Source organism: Hemitrygon akajei, chromosome 9 (assembly GCF_048418815.1).
Source record: "Hemitrygon akajei chromosome 9, sHemAka1.3, whole genome shotgun sequence".
Lineage (NCBI taxonomy): Eukaryota > Metazoa > Chordata > Chondrichthyes > Myliobatiformes > Dasyatidae > Hemitrygon > Hemitrygon akajei.
The window spans coordinates 62605584-62625638 of record NC_133132.1 but is presented as its reverse complement, the minus strand read 5'-3'; the positions used below and the strand labels follow the sequence as shown (position 1 = coordinate 62625638).

Here is a 20055-nt window from a genome sequence, read left to right as displayed (position 1 = left end):
TAATCCAACTTGGCGAACCAACACCATGGATTCTGGAATCATGCAGTTCCTGGTGAGTGAGCAGTTCCAGGAAGCAGTGAGAATGTGGAATGGAGGGAGGAGCAGGCACACCAGTACGGCCCTGTTTGGGCCCATGGTCTTTAAACATGAGGAAGGAGTTGGAGTAGCTCTGATTCTGCTGTACTGCGTGTGTGGCTTTGTGGCACACCTGACTCTCACAGTGTCATGTACCCAGGTTTGGTCCTGTCTGTGTGGAATCTGCATTTTCTCCCTGTGACCTGGTTTCCTTCAGGTACTCCGGTTTTTTCCCACATCCCAAAGAATAGCTGCTCAGTGGCTCAGTCGCCCAAGTGTGTAGGTGACTGGGAGAACCTGGGAAAGCTGTTGCGAGGGTGGAGAGAATAAAATGGGATGGGTGCGGATAGACCTTGTGGGCCGAAGGGCCTGTTTTGTGTTGTATAACCTATGTTTGCGACTCACCCATATCCATCCCTCTCTCAGTCGTGAACATACCCACTGACAAATCACCAGACCCCTACCTGTGCTCTGAACTCTATCCTGCATAATCCACCACCTGAGCCAGTCAGCCAGTCAGGCTTATGTGTATACTGTTCCTGTCCGTATATCTGTCTCTTTATACTGTGTGCTCGTCGCTCTGTACATGCATGCGTTTTTATGTATGTTTGACTTCTCGTCTGGCTTTGTCTTAGTGTTCATAACAGTGCCCTTTCCGTTGTCTGTCTCTGTGTGTCTATGATTGTGTACACTGTCAGTAACTGTTCCTGCTGTGGAAAGGGTCTGAGGGTCTCCTCCTTCCCCACTCCCGCTTTCTCTTCGCGGGATACCGAGGCAGGAAACTCCTGCAGCGGGCTGTCTGCCCCACCGACACGCCAAGAGAATGGCTAAAGACAAAATACCATCTGAAATCGCTTCCCCTTCAAAACAAAAACTGAAGTCAAACTGTTTCAAAATTAAACGGCAGTTTATTCCGCCACTCCGTCGAGGACATCGGCGCAATGAGCGTGCGGACGTTTTTAAAGAATTTGGGAGTTTTGTGGCTGTTGGTGTCCTGACATCTGAGTGTCAGGTTGTTGGAATCTCTCTGAGAGAGAGAGAGGGAGAGAGAGAGAGAGAGTGGAAACAGCTCACTTTACTTCGCGCACACTTTGACTTTTTACAGCTAACTCACTTCCTTCCTGCGCGGAGACTGACAGACTTTCAGCTGATAACCAACCAGTTACTTAGAGAAGGGGGTGTCGGAAAATATCAGCGGCCGGCAGAGCACACGGCGTAGAAAGACCAGAGAGCAGAGCCCGAGTCCGGTCTCCGTGGCCCAGAGGCATCAGCCCACTCCGGGGGGAGTCGGCCAGCTCTTTATCTGCACATCTCAGGCTGAACTGAAGGTTGGTTGGAAGTTCGATGCGGTACGCGCCGGGATGTACAGCAAGGATTTGATGCTCTTGTGGTCTCTGGCTGTCGAAGGGCTGCCTTCCAGATTTCCCTAGTGACCAGCAACTCTCCGGATATAACGTTTGGGGTACCATCTGCAGTCTGGGAATTCCACACACACACACACACACACACACACTCTCTCTCTCACACACACACGCACACTCTCTCTCTCTCACACACTCACACACACACTCTCTCTCTCTCTCTCTCTCTCTCTCTCACACACACACGCACACTCTCTCTCTCACACACTCACACACACACACACTCTCTCTCTCTCTCTCTCTCTCTCTCTCACACACACACACACACTCACACACTCTCTCACACACACACTCTCTCTCTCTCACTCACACACACACAACACACGCACACACAATACACACAGACACACACACTCTTGGTGCTGCTGGGATTGCATTGCAAAGACTGTTTCTTCTGGACATTTAAACTTTGCCAAGCAGACAGCACAGAAAGCTGCAAGTGTGTGGGTGTGTGGGTGTGGTTTGATTGACATTGGAGGCTCGGCCCTCTTGCCACACATGTCTCCAGCACAGAGGCTGTGAGGCGGCTGCAGCAGGCTGACACAGCCCAGGGGCTGGGACCCATCCAGTACCAGAGGACATGACTCTTCAAGCAGCCACTGAGCCCAGATGTCCTGTCTGCACCTGGTGCTCCCTGAGTCTTCTGTAGTGAGGGCAGAGGAGACTGGGACGGATCCCTACCCCTACCCCCTGCACGCCTCCACCCCAGGACAGGCTGTTTCTGCCACTGTCCTCTGCAATGAGCAGAAGGATCGGGTAGGCGGTGTGGAGGAAGAGGGGGGAGTGTCCGGCTGTCTGCGGGCGACCCCATGCCGGGGGGCTATGGCCACCTGCACCCTGAGCACTTTGGGAGTGATGAGCAACGAGGCTAAGGGCGAAGGGCCCCCACAGACGGGTAGATCAGTGCTGAAGGTGCCCGAGAGGCACGTGTCCCGTTGCCATGTCCGTCTTGTGCCTCCCTCCGACAGCCACTGGGTCAGGGAGGAGCTGGGCCCAGGGGTCAGTGAGTGGACCGTGCCTTCGAGGAGGCGTCCCCTCGAGCTGGAGAGGAAACCTGGGAGTGAGCAGGAGTGCGTGGACCGAAGGGGCCGGCGGCGGCCTGAGGCTGGAGGCAGAGCAGACTCAGATGGGTTGGGCGAGGAGGAGGCAGGACATTGCGAGCTGGCCCACCCGCTGGCGGTCCAAGATGAGCGACCGTGCCAGAGGTTCATCTGTGACTGCAGCATCAGAGACGCGGAGGAGACCAGGGCAGGGAGCCCGTCCCCACAGGGAGCCGTGACCCCTCAGCAGATGGGGTCTCACGCGTTCGGCGGGGTGGAAATCCCCCACGTTATCATCACAGAGCACAGCGGCGACAGTTCCCAGGAGGCAGCTGAGGACTGTGAGCCCCCGGCCAGTTGGAACTTCAATCGCAAACTCTCCTCATCCTCTGCCTCATCGGCCGGCTTCTCCTCCTCCTGGGACGAGTCGGAAGAGGACGTCTCCAGCGACACAGACAGGGTCCGGGAGGTCAGCCCAGACACACTGCAGGCAGTAGCCCATCAGCCCAAGGCCCGAGTGGTAAGTCCAGCTGTGACAGTGTGTGATTACTGTACTCTTTCCTCTCCATTATACCCTGTGATGATGGTACCTCCTTGCACCCAATTCCCTACTGTACCTCCCAACCTTAGACAACTACAGTCTACTCCCTTCAGCCCTGTGACAAATGCACCTTCTCCGACCCCATTACTCCCTGACAACTGTCTGTTCTCCTTCCTAATAAACACCCTGCATCAACTGCAACTTCTCTCCCTGTGAGACCCCACCACAACTGTGTCCCCTCCCTCCCCATTACACTGTACAACACCATATTGCCTTCTCACACTACACCAGCCGTATCTCCCTCTTGATTGTGCTTGACGAGCTGTGGTACTTTGTGGGATTCAGGCGCTGTAGCAAGGGGGTTACACACCCCCTTGACAATAACTGGTATGGAATTACAGTGTTGGCGGAGGAAATACTCCCCACTCCCTCTGGGGCTGAGCACTGGAACTGCCCCCGTCGCCTCCATCTCCTCTCCCTTACACTCTCTAACCCTTCGATCCCACTTGCCACCACCAGCGACCTTGCCCCCAGGCTGATGTCATTCTGCCTCGGTACCGTGGGAGATCTCATCCTGTGGAAGGCAGGTTGTTGTTGGGTTGGCGTGGAGGGTTGTGGAACAGAGGTTGGAGTTAGGGACTGTGCGTGGAGCAGCCACAACCTGCTGCTGAGTGTTGAGGTAGTGAGCCAGATCAGGGAGAAGTCAGCGAGGCTCGTGAGTGCCAGCTCAAGGTTTGCAATGCACAACGTAAGAGATCTTAGCAGGAGAAGGACCCCTCACATCTGCTCCTCCATTCAATAAGGTCATGGCAACCATCAGCCTCAGCACCGCCTTCCTGAATTGACCAATGTCCCTCAACTCCCTCCCACACAGAAACATCCAGCAGTTACTGTGTTGAACATAAAAAAACCTGCTGGAGGAATTCAGCAGGCTACATGCTGGCTGAGCCCCGGCTGTTTATTTCAAACTCCATATTGCAGCATTTACTGAGTCTCCACATTCCTTCTGGGGAGAGAATTCCAGAGATTCCAACTGAGTGAAGAAATGTTTCATTTTTGATCTGAGCAGCCCTGTAAGATCTTTGCAGTTTTCTCTGAATTTGTGAAGGTCTCCTCGGATTCTTTCAGAGAATACAGGCACAGAGTACTTCGTCTCCCTTCACAGGTCAACCTGTCATTCCACTGAACCATGTCCTCGATCACATTCATTTTTAGTGTAGTTTTTCTGTGTTGCTTTTACATAGTTCAGTGTAGTTTTTGTATTGTTTCATGTAGCACCATGGTCCTGAAAAGCGTTGTCTCGTTTTTACTGTGTACTGTACCAGCAGTTATGGTCAAAATGACAATAATAAGTAACTTGACTTGACTAACGTAGGGATCGTCTGACCAGACCTGTGTACAGGGTCCCAGGGTGGCCTGGCCAGGCTGTGTACAGGGTCCCAGCGTGGTCTGACCAGGCTGTGCAAGGTCTCAGGGTGGCCTGGCCAGGCTGTGTACAGGGTCCCAGGATGGCCTGGCCAGGCTGTGTACAGGGTCCCAGGGTGGTCTGGCCAGGCTGTGTACAGATGGACTAAGGTTTCTGTGAGGGTAGAATGAAGGGAAAAAGTGAGGGGGAAGAGTTGAGGGTGACACATAGTGTGAGAGGAATAATGAGGGTGGGGGGACAGTGAGGATGGGAAGTCTGTGGGGGGGGGCAGTGAGGTTGAGGGAGACAGTGTGGGGGAAGTGGACCTGTACAAACAGAATTGACCAATCAGCCCACTTTGTCCTTCCGGATATGATCTCCATCTACACAAGTTCCATTTGCCTGCATTAGGTCTGTACCCTTTTCCGCCTTCCTCTCTAAGTACATTCCAAGTGCCTTTCAGATGTTGTAATTGTACCCCCTCTAGCACTGCCTCTGGCCGTTCATTCCACAAAGCCTCCTCTCTCATCTGGCAAAAGATACTTCTCAGGACCTCTTTAATTCTTTCCCCTCTCACCTCAAACTGGTGTCCTTAGTTGTAGATGACTCCTGCAATGGGAAGAGATTGTCAGTCCTAACTGTGTCCTTCCCAATCTGCAAGTTCGTCCCTACATTCCAGTGAGAATAAGCCCAGCCTACACCCCTCCATTCCAGTCAACACCCTGCTGAATCTTTTCTGCCTTCTCTTTTGCTACCAAGGAAGACTAGGAGTTGTGCCCAGTGAGGGGGCCATACATGAGGTGACTGAGGGATAGACTGCAGCCTGCACAGGAAGTGGGAAAGAACTGGGAGAGAGGGAATCGGAGAGATGGTGTGGGGAGAGGGAATCAAGGAAAGATTGGGATCAAGGAAAGAGAGGGAACAGGGAAGAGAGACTGGTAAGAGGGAGGGAAAATACTGGAGAGAGGGAGAGAGACTGGTTAGAGGGAATGGGAGATTTTGGAGAGAGGCAATGAGAGAGAGACTGGAGAGTGATTGAGAGAGACTGTAGAGAGAGGGATAGACAGGACAGGGAAAGGGAGAGAGACTGGAGAGAGTAAATGGGAGAGGGACTATGCGAGAGGGAGGGGTAGAAACCGGAGAGAGGGAATGGGAGAGAAACTGGAGAGAGGGAGGGGGAGAGAATGGAGAGAGAATGAGAGAGATTGGAGAGAGGGAAAGGGAGAGACTGGAGAAAGGAAATGGGAGAGAGACGCAGAGTGGGATTGGAGGAGACTGGAGAGAGGGAGAGGGCAAGACAAGAGAAGGAATGGAGAGAGAGAGTGGGGGAGAAGCTGGCGCAGGAGTGGAGGAGACTGGAGAGAGGGAGTAGGGGAGAGACTGGAGAGAGGGAGTGGAGGAGAGACTGGAGAGAGGGAGTAGGGGAGAGACTGGAGAGAGGGAGTGGGGGAGAGATGGGAGAGAGGGAGTGGAGGAGAGACTGGAGAGAGGGAGTGGGGGAGAGACTGGAGGGGGAGGGGAACTGGAGAGGGTGTGAAGGACTAGAAAGGGGGAGTTTCAGGAAGAGTGTTATTAAAGCAGAGACTAGAGCCTTATACCTTATCTACCCTAGAGAACCTACGGGTGACCCTGCCAGTGTAATGTTGCAGAATGTGCGGATATGAGGTAAAGAAAGCTCAAAGTTCAAAATTCAAAGTAAATTTATTATCCAAGTACATATATGTCACCATATACAACCCTGAGATTCATTTTCTTGCAAGCATAAACAATAAATCCATAATAGAATAACCATAATGGAATCAATGAAAGACCACAGCACCAATGTGCAAAAGACAACGAACTGTGTAAATACAATAAGAAATAAATAGTAATAATAAAAAATAAATAAGCAATATATGTCAAGAACATGAGGTGAAGAGTCCTTGAAAGTGAGTCCATAAGTTGTGGGATCACTTGAGTGATGGGCAAGTGAAATTGATGGAAGTTATTCCCTTTGGTTCGAGAGTCTGATGGTTGAGGGGTAATAACTGTTCCTGAACCTGATGGTGTGGGTCCTGAGGCTCCTGTACTTTCTTCCTGATGGCTGCAGCAAGAAGAGAGCATGAACTGGGTGGTGGGGATCTCTGATATGGATGCTTCTTTCCTGCGACAATGATCTGTGTAGATGCTCTCAATAATGGGGAGGGGTTTACCCATGATGGACTAAACTGTGTCCACTACTTTTTGTAGTATTTTTTGTTTAAGGGCATAGGTATTTCCATGTCAGGCTGGGATGCAGCCAGTCAGTATACTCTCCACTACGTATCTATAGAAGTTTGTCTAAGTTTTAGATATCATGCTGAATCCTTGCAAACTCCGCAGGAAGTAAAGGTGCTGCCATGCTTTCTTTATAATTACACTTACGTTCCAGGCCCAGGATAAGTCCTCTGAAATTTAAAGTTGTTGATCCTCTCTGCCTCTGACCCTCCAATAAGGACTGACCCATGGACTTCTAGTTTCCTCCTCCTGAAGTCAATAATCAGCTAACATTGAGTAAGGGGTTATTGTTGTGGTACCACTCAGCCAGATTTTCAACAGGCCCTGAGGAGGCTGAATGAACGGGGCAGGTTTTGAGAAGTTTGGATTTCAGTTTGAGAGGTCAGTAATGTAGGAGACTGAAACAGGAAGTTGCTGGAGGTGAGTCACAGAGGTTGGGAGGTGTTGGTTCCTGATACCTCGTTCTAGCTCTTGCCAGCCACTCAGTAGTAATCCCCTGACTCAAAGAGGGCCCTGAATGTGGAACTGAGTCCAACAGGGAGGAGGGAGGGGAAATGCCGATGATTTTAAAGGGAAAGGGAGACCTGAGCCAAGGGCAGTGATATCATCATCAGTGCCAGAGTATAGGGGAGTTGCATGAAGGGCTGGATAGAACAGCAGTATTCAAACAAGGATAAGACTATGTCTATAAGGGCCTGAGCAGCACAGGGCGGGGACAGACTGGAGAGATATTGGTGTAATTAATGACCAAATCAACAGAGCTTCACAGCACCTTTTGCCTATCAGGACAGAGTAGTGTATTGGTAGAACATAACAAGATGGCATCATTGAACAGAAACTTAACTGGACCACAGGGGGCAATTTGCCCCCCATTCTCTATTCCCCATTTCACTCTCTCATCTTATCTCCTTAACTGCCCATCACCTCTCTCTGGCACTCCTTGCCCTTCCCTTTCTTCCATGGCCTTCTGTCCTCTCCTATCAGGTTACTCCTTCTCCAGCCTTTTATCTCTTTCACTGATCAACTTCCCAGCTCTTTATTTCACCCTCTCCCCTTCTCCCGGTTTCACCTACCACCTACTACCATAGACAATAAGATATAGGAGCAGAATCAGGCCATTTGACCCATCGAGTCTGCTCCACCATTTCATCATAGCTGATCCATTCTCCCTCTCATCCCCAATCTCCTGCCTTTTCCCCATATCCCTTCATGCCCTGACCAATCAAGAATCTGTCAATCTCTGTCTTAAATACACATACAGACTTGGCCTCCACAGCTGCCAGTGGCAAAGAATTCCACAGATTCACCACTCTCAGGCTGAATAAATCCCTCATCTCTATTCTAACAGGACATCTCTATTTTGAGGCTGTGTTCTCTGGTTTTAGACACTCCCATCATAGAAAACATTCTTTCTACATCCACTCTATCAAAGCCTTTCACCATTTAATAGGTTTCAATCAGGTCACCCCTCATTCTTCTAAATTTCAATGAATACAGGCCCAGAGCCGTCAAGCACTCTTCATATGACAAGCCGTTTAATCCTGGAATAATTTGCATGAACCTCATTTGAACTCTCTCCAGTTTCAGCACATCCTTTTTATGACAAGGGGCCCATAACTGCTCTCAATTCTCCAAATGAGGCTTCACCAGTGCTTTATAAAGTCTCAACATTACATCCTTGCTTTTATACTCTAGTTCTCCTGAAATGAATACTAACTTTGCATTTGCCTTCCTCACTACAGAGTCAACCTGCAAATTAACCTTTAGGGAATCCTGCACAAGGACTGCCAGATCCCTTGGCATCTCAGATTTTTGTATTTTCTCTCCATTTAGAAAATAGTCAACCCTTTCATTTCTTCTACCGAAGTGCATGACCATTCACTTCCCAACACTGTATTCCATCTGCCATTTCTTTGCCCATTCTCCTAACCTGTCTAAGTCCTTCTATAGCCTTCCTATTTCTTCAAAACTACCTGCCCCTCCACTTACCTTCGTATCATCTGCAAGCTTTGCAATAAAGCCATCAGTTGGCATATAACATAAAAAGAATCAGTCCCAACACAGACCCCTAGTCACTGGCAACCAACCAGCAAAGGCTTCCTTTATTTCCACTGTTTGCCTCCTGCCAATCAGCCACTGCTTTATCCATACTCAAATCTTTCCTGTAATACCATGGGCTCATAGCTCGTTAAGCAGCCTCATGTGTGGCACCTTGTCAAAGACCTTCTGAAAATCCAGGTACATAACATCAACCTTGCTTATCCTTTTCATTATTTCTTCAAAGAATTCCAACAGATATGTCAGGCAAGATTTTCCCTTGAGGAAACCATGCTGACTACAGCCTACTTTATCATGTGCCTCCTAGTACCCCCAAACCACATCCTTAACAATTGAGTCCAACATTTTCCCAACCATTGAGGTCAGGCTAACTGGCCTATAATTTCCTTTCTTCTGCCTCTCTCCCTTCTTGAAGAATGGAGTGACATTTGCAATTTTCCAGTCTACTGGAACCATGCCAGAATCTAGTGATTCTTGAAAGATCATTATTTATACCTCCACAATCTCTTCAGCCACTTCTCTCAGAACCCTGGGTGTAGACTATCTGGACCAGGCGACTTATCTACTTTCAAATCTTTCAGTTTCCCAAGAACCTTCTCTTTAGTAATGGTAACTTCACACACTTCAAGACCCCTGACACCTGGAACTTCCACCATTGTATCTTGTTGTTCTTCCTCCCCTCCCCCCAACGTGTATGCAAGTTGGCAGTCGAAGATCCTACACCACAGCAGGGTATGTACTTCAGGGGTACTTTATTGACCACATTCATTGTCTTGGGACAACTTTAGGTTAGGAAAGGTCCTTTGAGAATGCATTCTCTCTCATCTTACTATTTTCCAGTTTGGTGATTATTGTTGATAATATCACAGAGGACCTAGTTTATTATTGATAATATCACCAAGGACATAGTTTATTATTGATAATATTACCAATATAGTTTATTATTGATAATATCACCAAGGACATAGAGTGGTATGAAATGGAAATAGGCTCCAGCTCAACTCACCCATGCTGACCTTGATGTCTGCCAAGCTAGTCCCATTCATCTCCCTTTTATCCATATCCATCTAAAACTGTCCTAACCATGCACTTATCCAATTGTTTTTCAGATGTTACTCTTTTACCTGTCTCAATAACTCTTTCTGGCAGGTCATCCCATATATTCACTGCCTTCTGCGTGAAAAAGTTTCCCCTCAGGCCACTTTTAAATCTTTCCCCTCTCAGTTTAAACCTTTGCCTATAGTTTTTAGTTCTCTCTCCTTGGCAAAAAGATTGCGTGAGTTCACTTTATTTCTACCCCTCATGCTTTTTTATACCTCTATAAGGCTACGTCCACACTACATTGGATAAATCCATAACCGAAGCTTTTTCTCTTCGTTTTTACCCTCCGTCCACACTAAAATGGCATTTTCGTCCCCCGAAACCAGAGCTTTTCAGAAACACTCTCCAAAGTGTGTAATTTTGAAAACGCCGGATTGGCCGGAGCAGTGTGGATGGGGTAACCGAAGAAATCTGAAAACTCTGCCAGACGGCAGTGCAATATTTCATTGTTTTCTTGAACGCAATCTAACAATTTCAGAACAGACGGCAATGAGACTGACACAGAAGAGTTAAAAATGTACTCACCAAATACTTTGACCCATAAATTACTGAATAAATAAGTATACTCACTTTGCCCTGTTTTCTGTCCTTGCTTGTATGAAGGTGGTTTACCTATTTATGCAAGTACTTTTCTGACAATAGATGTGTAACAGCCTAATGTAACATTGTATGGAAATACAAGATAACACTGATGCAGATATGTTTTATACATTTAACAAGGTGCTTTATTAATGCAACAGAGTTAGTCAGTTTTTCAATGTTTGTCGTCAGCCAGTCATACTGTCCATGGACTCCCTGTCGATTGCCTCCGTACACTCCAGTATTTGTTTTTTTTTACTTTTAAGTTCTCCTGTGTGAGAGCCAACAGCTATCCATCGTTTAAAGTTTTTCTAGTCTGTAACTGGACAAATGCACACTTTCATGGCGAGATTCGACACCAAACATGTTGCTTGTTTTCAGTAGATGAGTCCTGCACATGCGCAGTGGGAGGAGATTCACCGAAATCTCAGTTTCAATGTAGACAGTGATATTTTTTAAAACGCAATGTGGACGTCTATCGTTTTTACGCGAAACCGGCGTTTTCAAAATCATCCGGTCTAGTGTGGATGTAGCCTAAAGGTCAACCCTCTGTCTCCTACAGTCCAAGGAATAAAGTCCAAGCTGGTGCATTCTCTCCCTATAACTCAGGCTCTCAACCTTTGACAGCATCCTCCTAAATCCTATCTGCACTCTTTCCAGCTTAATGACATCCTTCCTATAACAAGGTGACAAAATCTGCACACGGTATTCCAATTGCAGTCTCAACAACATTTTGTACAATGGTCTCAAGTACATTTGGTCAACAATGGGCTGAAACACCAAGACCCTGTCAATCTTTCTGGCAGCATATGACCAGGGAGATTGGCAGGGGTAAGGCAGTGGATTTCAACCAGGTCTCCAATGCATTTGTCTCCAGGAGAAGTTCTCTGAGCGGAAAATATTCCACTCAGGTGATAAATTAGAGCAGTTGTAACAATGCCTAATGGCCGTAGTAAAGCAAATCAAATCTTAGGTTCTCCTTGAAGGTCAGAACTGAGTTGATGTAATGCAGCTGGCTAATTAATATTTGATGTGGCTACTTACTTCCAGTCAGCACAGTAATACACAATGTAGTTCCTTCAAGAGTTCAGGAAAAGACAGACAGAGATGCTCCCTGTCAATGGGTGTCACAACTTGAGAATATCCCAAAATCAGATACTGACAATGGTGTAGGCCTCGAACATGACAAAACCTGCAGTGCTGGAGGAACTCAGCAGGCCAGGCAGCATTCATGCAAAAGAGTAAACAGTCAACGTTTCGGGCCGAGACCCTTCATCAGAACTGGAGAGGAAGGCAAGGTCAGGGTAAGAAGGTGGGGGAGGGGAGGATGAAGTACAAGGTGGCTGGTGATAGGTGAAACTGGGAAAGGGGGAAGGGTGAAGTAAGGATCTGGGAAGTTGATTGGTGAAAGAGATAAAGGGCTTGGGAAGAGGGAATCTGATAGGAGAGGGTAGAAGACCATGGAAGAAAGGGAAAGGGGAGGAGCACCAGAGGAAGATGATGGGCAGGTAAAGAGATAAGGTGAGAGAGGGAAAAAAGAATGGGGATGGTGAAGGAGAGTGTGGAGGATATTTACCGGAAGTTAGAGAAATCGATGTTTATGCCATGTGGTTGGAGGTAATTTAAAGACCTGATCACTGATGTGGCTTGGGAAAGGTGACAGGTAGCTTGTTCTTGATTGGTCCGGTGAGCTACTTCAGTGAAAAATCAAAATAAAAGCAGATGCTGTCTAAGTCAAAATCCAAAAATAAAAACTAGAAAATTCTGGCAATGCTCAGCAGGTCAGGCAGTACCCGTGGAGAGAGAAGCAGACTCAATTTTGGAGGCAGTGTTGAGGATGAGATGGGATGCCGGGAGAACCAGCAATGAAGCGAGATATTTCTCTTCTGCGGAGCAATCTCGTTTAATGTCTTACCACAAAGACGGTGCTTCAGACGGTACAGCACACCCTCAACGCCCCACTGAAAACCTCAGCCCAGGAATTCTCTGGGAAACCGACAGTCGCGACAATGAGCAGGAGGATTGAGGGATTGTATCTTGAGATCTGGTATGAGTTGGGGCATTTCCTTCTTTAAAGGAGAAGATTGATGTGGAGTTTTTGGCCTGGTAATCTATGATCAACAACAGCAATGTCACCTTGTCTAAAGCAGTGGGTCCTGTAACAATTAGATAAATTGAAAATGGGAGGGGGGAGGAAATAATTCAGTCCTTCCAGTCTGTCTACCAAAAGAAGCTAATCCTCTATCTCTATGCCATACTCTTACAGTAGTAAGTGACTAGTAAGGTTTGGACTGGTTAATAATTGCTTGTGGATCACATTAAAGTGGGTGGATTAGTGGACAAAGAAAGAGATTTATCTAAGATTGCAGTGGAACCTTGATCAACTGGGCCAGTGGACTGATGAATGGCAGATGGAGTTTAATTCCAATGAAGGTTTACCAGGATGTTGCCTGGACTTGGGGGCCTGAGTTGCTAGGAGAGGTTGTGTAGACGAGGACTTTATTCCCAGGAATATAGGAGATTGAGGGGTGATGGAGGTATATAAAATCATGAGGAGCATCAACTGGGTGAAAATATGTTGTCTTTTTCCCAGGGAGGGGCTGCTAAAAACAAGAGGACGAAGGTTTAATATCAGAGACATCAGGGCAGCTTCTTCGTGCAAAGGTTGGTGTGAATTTGGAGTGAGCTGCCAGAAATAGTGTTGGTGGTAGGCACATCAGTGACATTTAAACACCATCTAGATAATGAACATGGATAAGAGGAGTTTAGAAAGCTTGATGGGCCAAAGGTGGTCTGATGGGACTAGCTCGCTGGGCAACACAATTGGCATGGACGAATTGGGCTGGTGAGCCTACTTCCATGCTTTATAACTCCATGACTCTAAATGTGAGGTGTTGCACTTTTGTGAGACAAGCCAGGACAGGACTTACACAGTAGGTAGTAGAGCCCTAGAGATTGTTGTAGAACATTGTGACCTTTGGGTGCAACTACATAGTCCCTTGAAGGTTGTGACACAGGTGGATAGTCTGGTGAAGATGGAACTTGCTGATGGTTGACTTCAGTCAGAATATTGAGAACAGGAATTTGGGTGTCATTACAGCTGTAGAAGACATTGTTAGTGCCATCTCCGGAATTCTGTATATAGTTCTAGTCACCCTGCTACAGAAAGGATGTCATATTTAGGAAGATGTTATCAAGACTGGGGACTTGGATTATAAGGGGAGACTTAAAGATTACAATTTACAATTTTCTTCCCTGGAGGCTGAGGGCTGACCTTATGAAGGTTTATAAAATCATGGGGGGGGCATCGATAAGATGAATGGTCAAAGTATTTTTCCCAGAGTGGGGAGTCCAAAACTAGGGGGCATTGGTTTAAAGTGAGATTGGAAAGGTTTATAGAAGACTTTTTCCACACAGAGAGTGATGGACATATGGAATGAGTTGCCACAGGTTGTGGTAGAGGTGGCTACAATTATGGCTTTTAGGAGGCATTTGGATGGAGATATGGAAAGGAAAGGTTTAAAGGGGTATGAGGCAAATGCAGGTAAATGGAACTAGTTCCTTTTGGTAATTTGGTCAGTGTAGGAGATTTAGACTGAAGGGCCTCTTTCTGTGACGCATAACTCTATGACTTTACTCTTATCTCATATCCTCTAATGTCTGGAACATGCTGCCAGAGATGGTGGTAGAAGCAGATACAATAGTGACATTTAAGAGCCTATTAGACAGACACATGAATATTCAGGGATTGGGGGAATATGGATCAAGTACAGGCAGAAGAGATTTAGTTTACTCTAGCATTGTGTTCTGCACAACATCAACAACCCAAGGGCCTGATCTATGTCTGTGTTCTTTGTCAGTCAACTTCATAGATCTTGGAAATCCTAGTTGTTCTCCAGGGAGTCCTTAAATCCCACCCTGGGCTCTGGGAATTAGCCAAGCACAACACAATGCAGAATGCAAGCTCTCAGGCTTGTATGTCTCTGCTGGAATCCCCCCCACTCCCCACTCAGTTACTGGTAAATCCTACTGGTCATCTGGGGAGAAAGGGCTCACCCTGACTATTGTCTAGCACTTGCTGGGAGGTATGGAAATTCTTCCAGTTTGAGATGGGATTGGCCCAATGGACAATGGAAAAAGAGCAGGAAATATCTGCGGGGAATGTGATGAAAATATATTGGAGGTTGCTGTAATCAGGAAAAAGGAGGCTTGGACATTTTTCCAGTAAGGGCAATGCAGGTTCAGTTCCCGCCGCTGCCTGTAAGGAGTTTGCATAGTTCTCTCCATGATTACATAGGTTTCTTCTAGATGCTCCAGTTTCCATCCACGTTCCAAAGATGTACGAGTCAGAGTTAGTAAACTGTGGGCATGCTATGTTGGCACTGGAATGCAAAAACAATGCATTTCACTGTATGTTTTGATGTACGTGTGACAAATAAAGCTGATCTTTACCTTTATCTTTATAAGAGAGAAGCAGAGTGTTGAGAGATGAGCGAGTTTATCCAGGTGAACCTGGTGAAACTGCTGCCACTGTCAGGCTAAACGCAAGGTAGTTATTGACAGACTAAAGGCTCTCCTTGTCCGGAGCATCATTGTAGTCCACGTAGCGGTGGGGACACATAAAACTAGGAGGATCTAACTAGGATCTTCAGGACTGAAACAGAGTTATCCAGATGTAAACAGACCCTTCAATTCAACTCATTTGTGCTGACAAAATTGTTTTGCTGAGCCTAAATGAGCCTATACCATTTGCCAGCCTTTGACCCATATTTGTCTAAACCTTTCCAGTCTCCATACCTGTCTGACTGCCTTTTAAATGCAGTGTCACTATCACTTCCTCCACTGGCAACTACTTTTATATATACTGTACATCACCCTCTGTGTGAATAGGATGCCCCTCGGGTCCCTTTTAAAGCCTCCTCTAGACTCCACTATCCTGGAGAAATGACCGTGACCATCCACCCATCTTACCCATGTCCCTCATGATTTTATAAAACTCTGTTTGCCTCCTTCCCTTCTGTCTTGAGATGGTAGATGTAATTTAGCAGTGAGAAATCCAACGTTTTGCATTGATTAATAGCATAGAACAAGGCCATTCAGCCCGATGAATCTACACTGTCTCTCAGACCATTCTAAGTAAATTCTATTCCCACGCTTATTACTTTGTGACCTATTCTGTCTTACACACCAAACTTGTCTCTAGAATCTACCACTCCACTGACTCCAGTGTCTGATTAGCATACTAACCTGCATGACCTTGGGATGTAACTGGATAACTGTAGTATCCAGTAACAAAAAAGACACTATGGTATTCTCTTTAATTTTAATTTTTCATTATTTCCTTAAATTGACATTGTTTAGGGGTTCCCTGTTACTACAAGGTCTTCATCTCATTTTCCCTTCCACTGTTTAGATAAGTAATTCTATAATCTTTCCCTTACCTGAATCGTCCCACTACCCTCCAATTTATTCACTGAAAGCCCTGTCAATAACTAGAACTATCCAGCTTAATCATGCCACCTATCAAACCAGATAGCTTGGAAGAATTTTCTACGTACCTCAGTTTTAAATCATCAGTCCTTTATTTTGTAACTATGTCCCTTTGTTCATATAGTGAAAACATCCCAACATCTACCCTGTTAGGCACCTTGGAATCTTCTAAATTTGAACAAGGTCACCCTTCATTCTGAATACCAAGGAATACAACCCAAACTGTCCAGCCTGTCTTAATAACACAACCCTTTCCTCCCAAGAATTATACGCCAAGATGCTGGAGGAACTCAGTGTGTCAGACAGCATCTATGGAGGGAAATGGACAATTGACATTTTGGGTGGACAGAGTTTCTCTGCTCAAACATAATCTGTCCATTGCCCTTCATACATGCTGCCTGACCCACTGAGTTCCTCAGTGTCTTTGTGTGTTGTTCCATATTTCAAGCTTCTGCAGTCTCTTGTGTATTCATCCCAAGAATCGGCCAGGCGAATCCCATACTATTCTATCTAAGTTCATACCACCCTGAACACTTCATCTACACGAACATTTTATTAGATACATCCTGCGCCTAATGGTGTGACCACTGAGTGTATGTTCATAGTCATCTGCTGCTGTATCCCATCCACTTCAACGTCTGACATGCTGTGTATTCAGCGATGCTGTTCTGCACACCCCTGTGGTAATGCATGGGTATTTGAGTTACTGTTGCCTTCCTGTCAGCTTGCACCATTCTGGCCATCCTCCCCTAGCCTCTCTTATTAACAAGCCATTTTCACCCACAGAGCTGCTGCTCACTGGATTTTTTTGTTTGTTTTATTGCACCATTCTCTGTAAACTCTAGAGACTGTGGTGCATGAAAATCCCAGGAGATCAGCAGTTTTTGAGATACTCAAACCACCCCATCTAGCACTAGCAGTCATTTCACAGTTAAAGTCACTTAGATCACATTTCTTCCCTGTTCTGATGTTTGGTCTGAGAAATAACTGAACCTCTTGACCATGTCTGCATGCTTTTATGCAATTGAGTTGCTGCTGCATGGCTGGCTGATTAAAAATTTGCATTAATGAACAGGTGTACTTTTGTACCTAATAAAGTAGCCATTGAATGTATATTCTGGTTACCGTACCTATGCATTTGAGATAAAACTGTTTTTTGTCTAATCAGTTTATCTACTGAAAGTAAATCACTCTGTATTATCTATTCCTAACTTAGCTTTCTACAGTAAAGAACACTGATTGCTTGAGGCTTCCACAAATATTGAACACACACAGCCCTGCCCCTCTGTACCCAGTCTCACACTGAACAAGTTTCTGGCTTCAGTAAATTCACTCAGTGCTGCAGGGAAACCTGTTCATGTTTATAACCCAAAAAAATCAAGGCTGAGTTGGCTAACTGCTGACTCGGCTTCCTGCTTGCAGCATTTCTGATTCATGCACAGAGCACCTGGTTGTACAGAGCAGGAGGAACAGGATGAGGTTGTTAGGCCACACCAATCTGCACCAGACTCTGTTCCACTTTCCTACCTGTTCCCAAAACCCTACAGTCCAGAAAACAATCAGCAGCTTCACCCTTCAGCTTCCACTGCTCTCTGCGGTGCAGAGTTCCAACAATTTACAATTCTGAGAGAATAAACTCCTCTTCTTCCTGTGCACTTATCACTGTAGTAGAAAGAATAGATTATTTTCTAAATGAGGAGAAAAATTAGAAATAGGTGGTGAATCCCTAATCAGGATTCCCAAAAGGTTAATCTGCCGGTTTAGTTGGTAGTAAAGGAGGCAAATGCAATGTTAGAATTGGTTTTGAGAGAACTAAAATACAAAAACAAGGATATACAGCTAGGGCTTAATAAGGTATTGGTCAGCTGCATTTGGAATATTGGGAGCAATTTTGGGCCATGTATCTGTAGAAGGATTTTCTGGCCATGGAGAAGGTCTAGTGATGATTCACAAGAATGACCCTGGGAAGGTAAAGATTAACATGATGGGCATTTGATGATTCAATGGAGTTCAGAAGGATTAGGGGGACTTTTTGAATTCGACTGGATACTGAAAGGCCTGGATAGATTGGGCGCGGAGAAGGTGTTTCCATTAGTTGGAGAGTTTAGGATCTGAGGGCACAGCTTCGGAATAAAGGGACGTGCCTTTAGAACTGAAATAAGGAGGAATTTCTAAAGCCTGAAGGTGGTGAATCTGCAGAATTCAGAGGGCTGTGGAGGTTGTTATTGCCTGTTTTCAAGAAAGAGATTGATAAGGGGGTTAAGAATTATGGGGAGAAGGTAGGAGAATGAGGTGGAAAAAAAAGAACAGCTATGATAGGTGAAGCAGACTCAGTGGGTCAACAAGCCCAATTTTGCTCCTCTACCTTACCGTCTTATGAAGGGATCTTAGAGCCCAACCTATAACTCAGTGCAAGTGGTCAAGCAAGAATCAGAATCAGGTTTAGTATTACTGACAAGTGTCGTGAAATTTGCAATACATGATAATATAGAAAGCAAACTGTGATTTACAGCAAGATACATATGTATATCAAATAGTTACATGAAATAAGTAGTGCTAAAACAGAAATAAAAAAAGTAGTGAGGTAGTATTCATGGCTTCCATGTCCATTCAGAAATTGGATGGCAGATTGGAAGAAGCTGTGGGAAAGAAGATGGGGTACTTGCCTTCTTTGGTCAGGATATTGAGTATAAGAGTCAAAAAGTCATGTTGCAGCTATATAAAACTTTGTTTAGGCTGCATTCAGAGTAATATATGCAGTTCCATTCACCCTATTACAGGAAGGATGTGCAGGATTTGGAGAGGATGCAGAATAGGTTTCCTAGGAAGCTGCCTGGATTAAAGGGAATGAGCTATAAAGAGAGGTTAGAGAAACATGGGTTGCTTGCTCTGAAGTGTTGGAGACTGAGGGGAGAACTGATAGACGTTTATAAGATTATGAGAGGCATAGGTGGTCATGATCTTTCTCCCAGGCTGGAGATATCAGGTAATTGAGAACATGCACTTAGGGTGAGATGGGGAAAATTGAATGGAAACGTGCAGGGTACGGGCTTTTCACAGAGAGTGGTGGGTGCGTGGAATGAACTGCCCAGGGAGTGGCTGAGGCAGATACAACAGTGATGTTTAAGAGGCATTTAGATAGGCACACAACTGTGCAGAGAATGGAGGGATATGGATCATGTGCAGGCAGAAGAGATTTAGTTTGGTATGCCCTCCAGTTAAGACAACAGTTTCAGCATCACTTTAGAATCTTGCATGTTTCAGTATGATCATCTTTCATTATCTAAACTTCAAAAGAACAGGCCTGATCTACAGGTTGAAACTCTTTGGCCCAGCACCTTTTGGATCTGACTGGTGCTAAACTACAAGAAGTCCAGACTGCGTAAATTGCCCCAGTCATCTTCTTTTGTCAAAGAGAACTGTATTTTGTAAGTGTAGGCACTTACTTGGTCACATAAGGGTTCCAAGATTCATCCATAACCCAAAGTTTCCCTAATTCAGAAGCACTGTCAGCTGAACTTCCCGAAGATTGCTACAGTTCTTAGTTAATTTTAGATCTTAGTTAGAATTACCGGTAGTTAACTATATATATCTGCTGTGCTTCAAAATGTGCCAACCCGACTGGCATTGCCAAACCACAGAATGTTAGATGAAAGAGGACAGGTGGTTTGAAAGAGGGGTTAAAGAAGCCATCTTTGTCAAACTGGAAAACTCATCCCTGAACAAAGGGGGTAGGGTACAGCACCATCTATCAGCTACTTACAATGCAGTCCAAACATCTCTACCCCAGCATCATCACAACAGATCACACCTCCATTCGTGCAAAGATAAGACTAATGACCCTCTCATTACCTCTGCAACTCTTAAAGACCCTCATGTGATTGTTACACCTTTAAACAATTCATAGAGTTTATGAGTCAGAAAATTAGCCACTTTGGATCAGAACTTAAGAAGCCTCTTGGATGAGTGGTGAAATGTCTTCTAGGAGTACAATTATCTTGATTTTGTACTGTTGATATACAATGGCCTGGATGACTGAGAACCTCCATAGACATAATGTTAGATGAAAGTGTTTCAACTTGTATACAC

At 45.8% G+C, this 20055-nt stretch overlaps 1 protein-coding gene across 1 annotated transcript in view; it reads left to right on the top strand.

Moving 5' to 3' along the window:
- Positions 1–899: 899 nt before the first annotated feature.
- Positions 900–20055, top strand: part of LOC140733172 (inositol-trisphosphate 3-kinase A-like) — a 112929-nt gene continuing 93773 nt past the window's right edge. Inside the window, exon 1 of the mRNA XM_073056115.1 lies at positions 900–3056. Within this exon, the coding sequence (XP_072912216.1) occupies positions 2106–3056 (951 nt within the window). The 5' untranslated portion in view covers positions 900–2105. The remainder of the gene's footprint in view (positions 3057–20055) is intronic.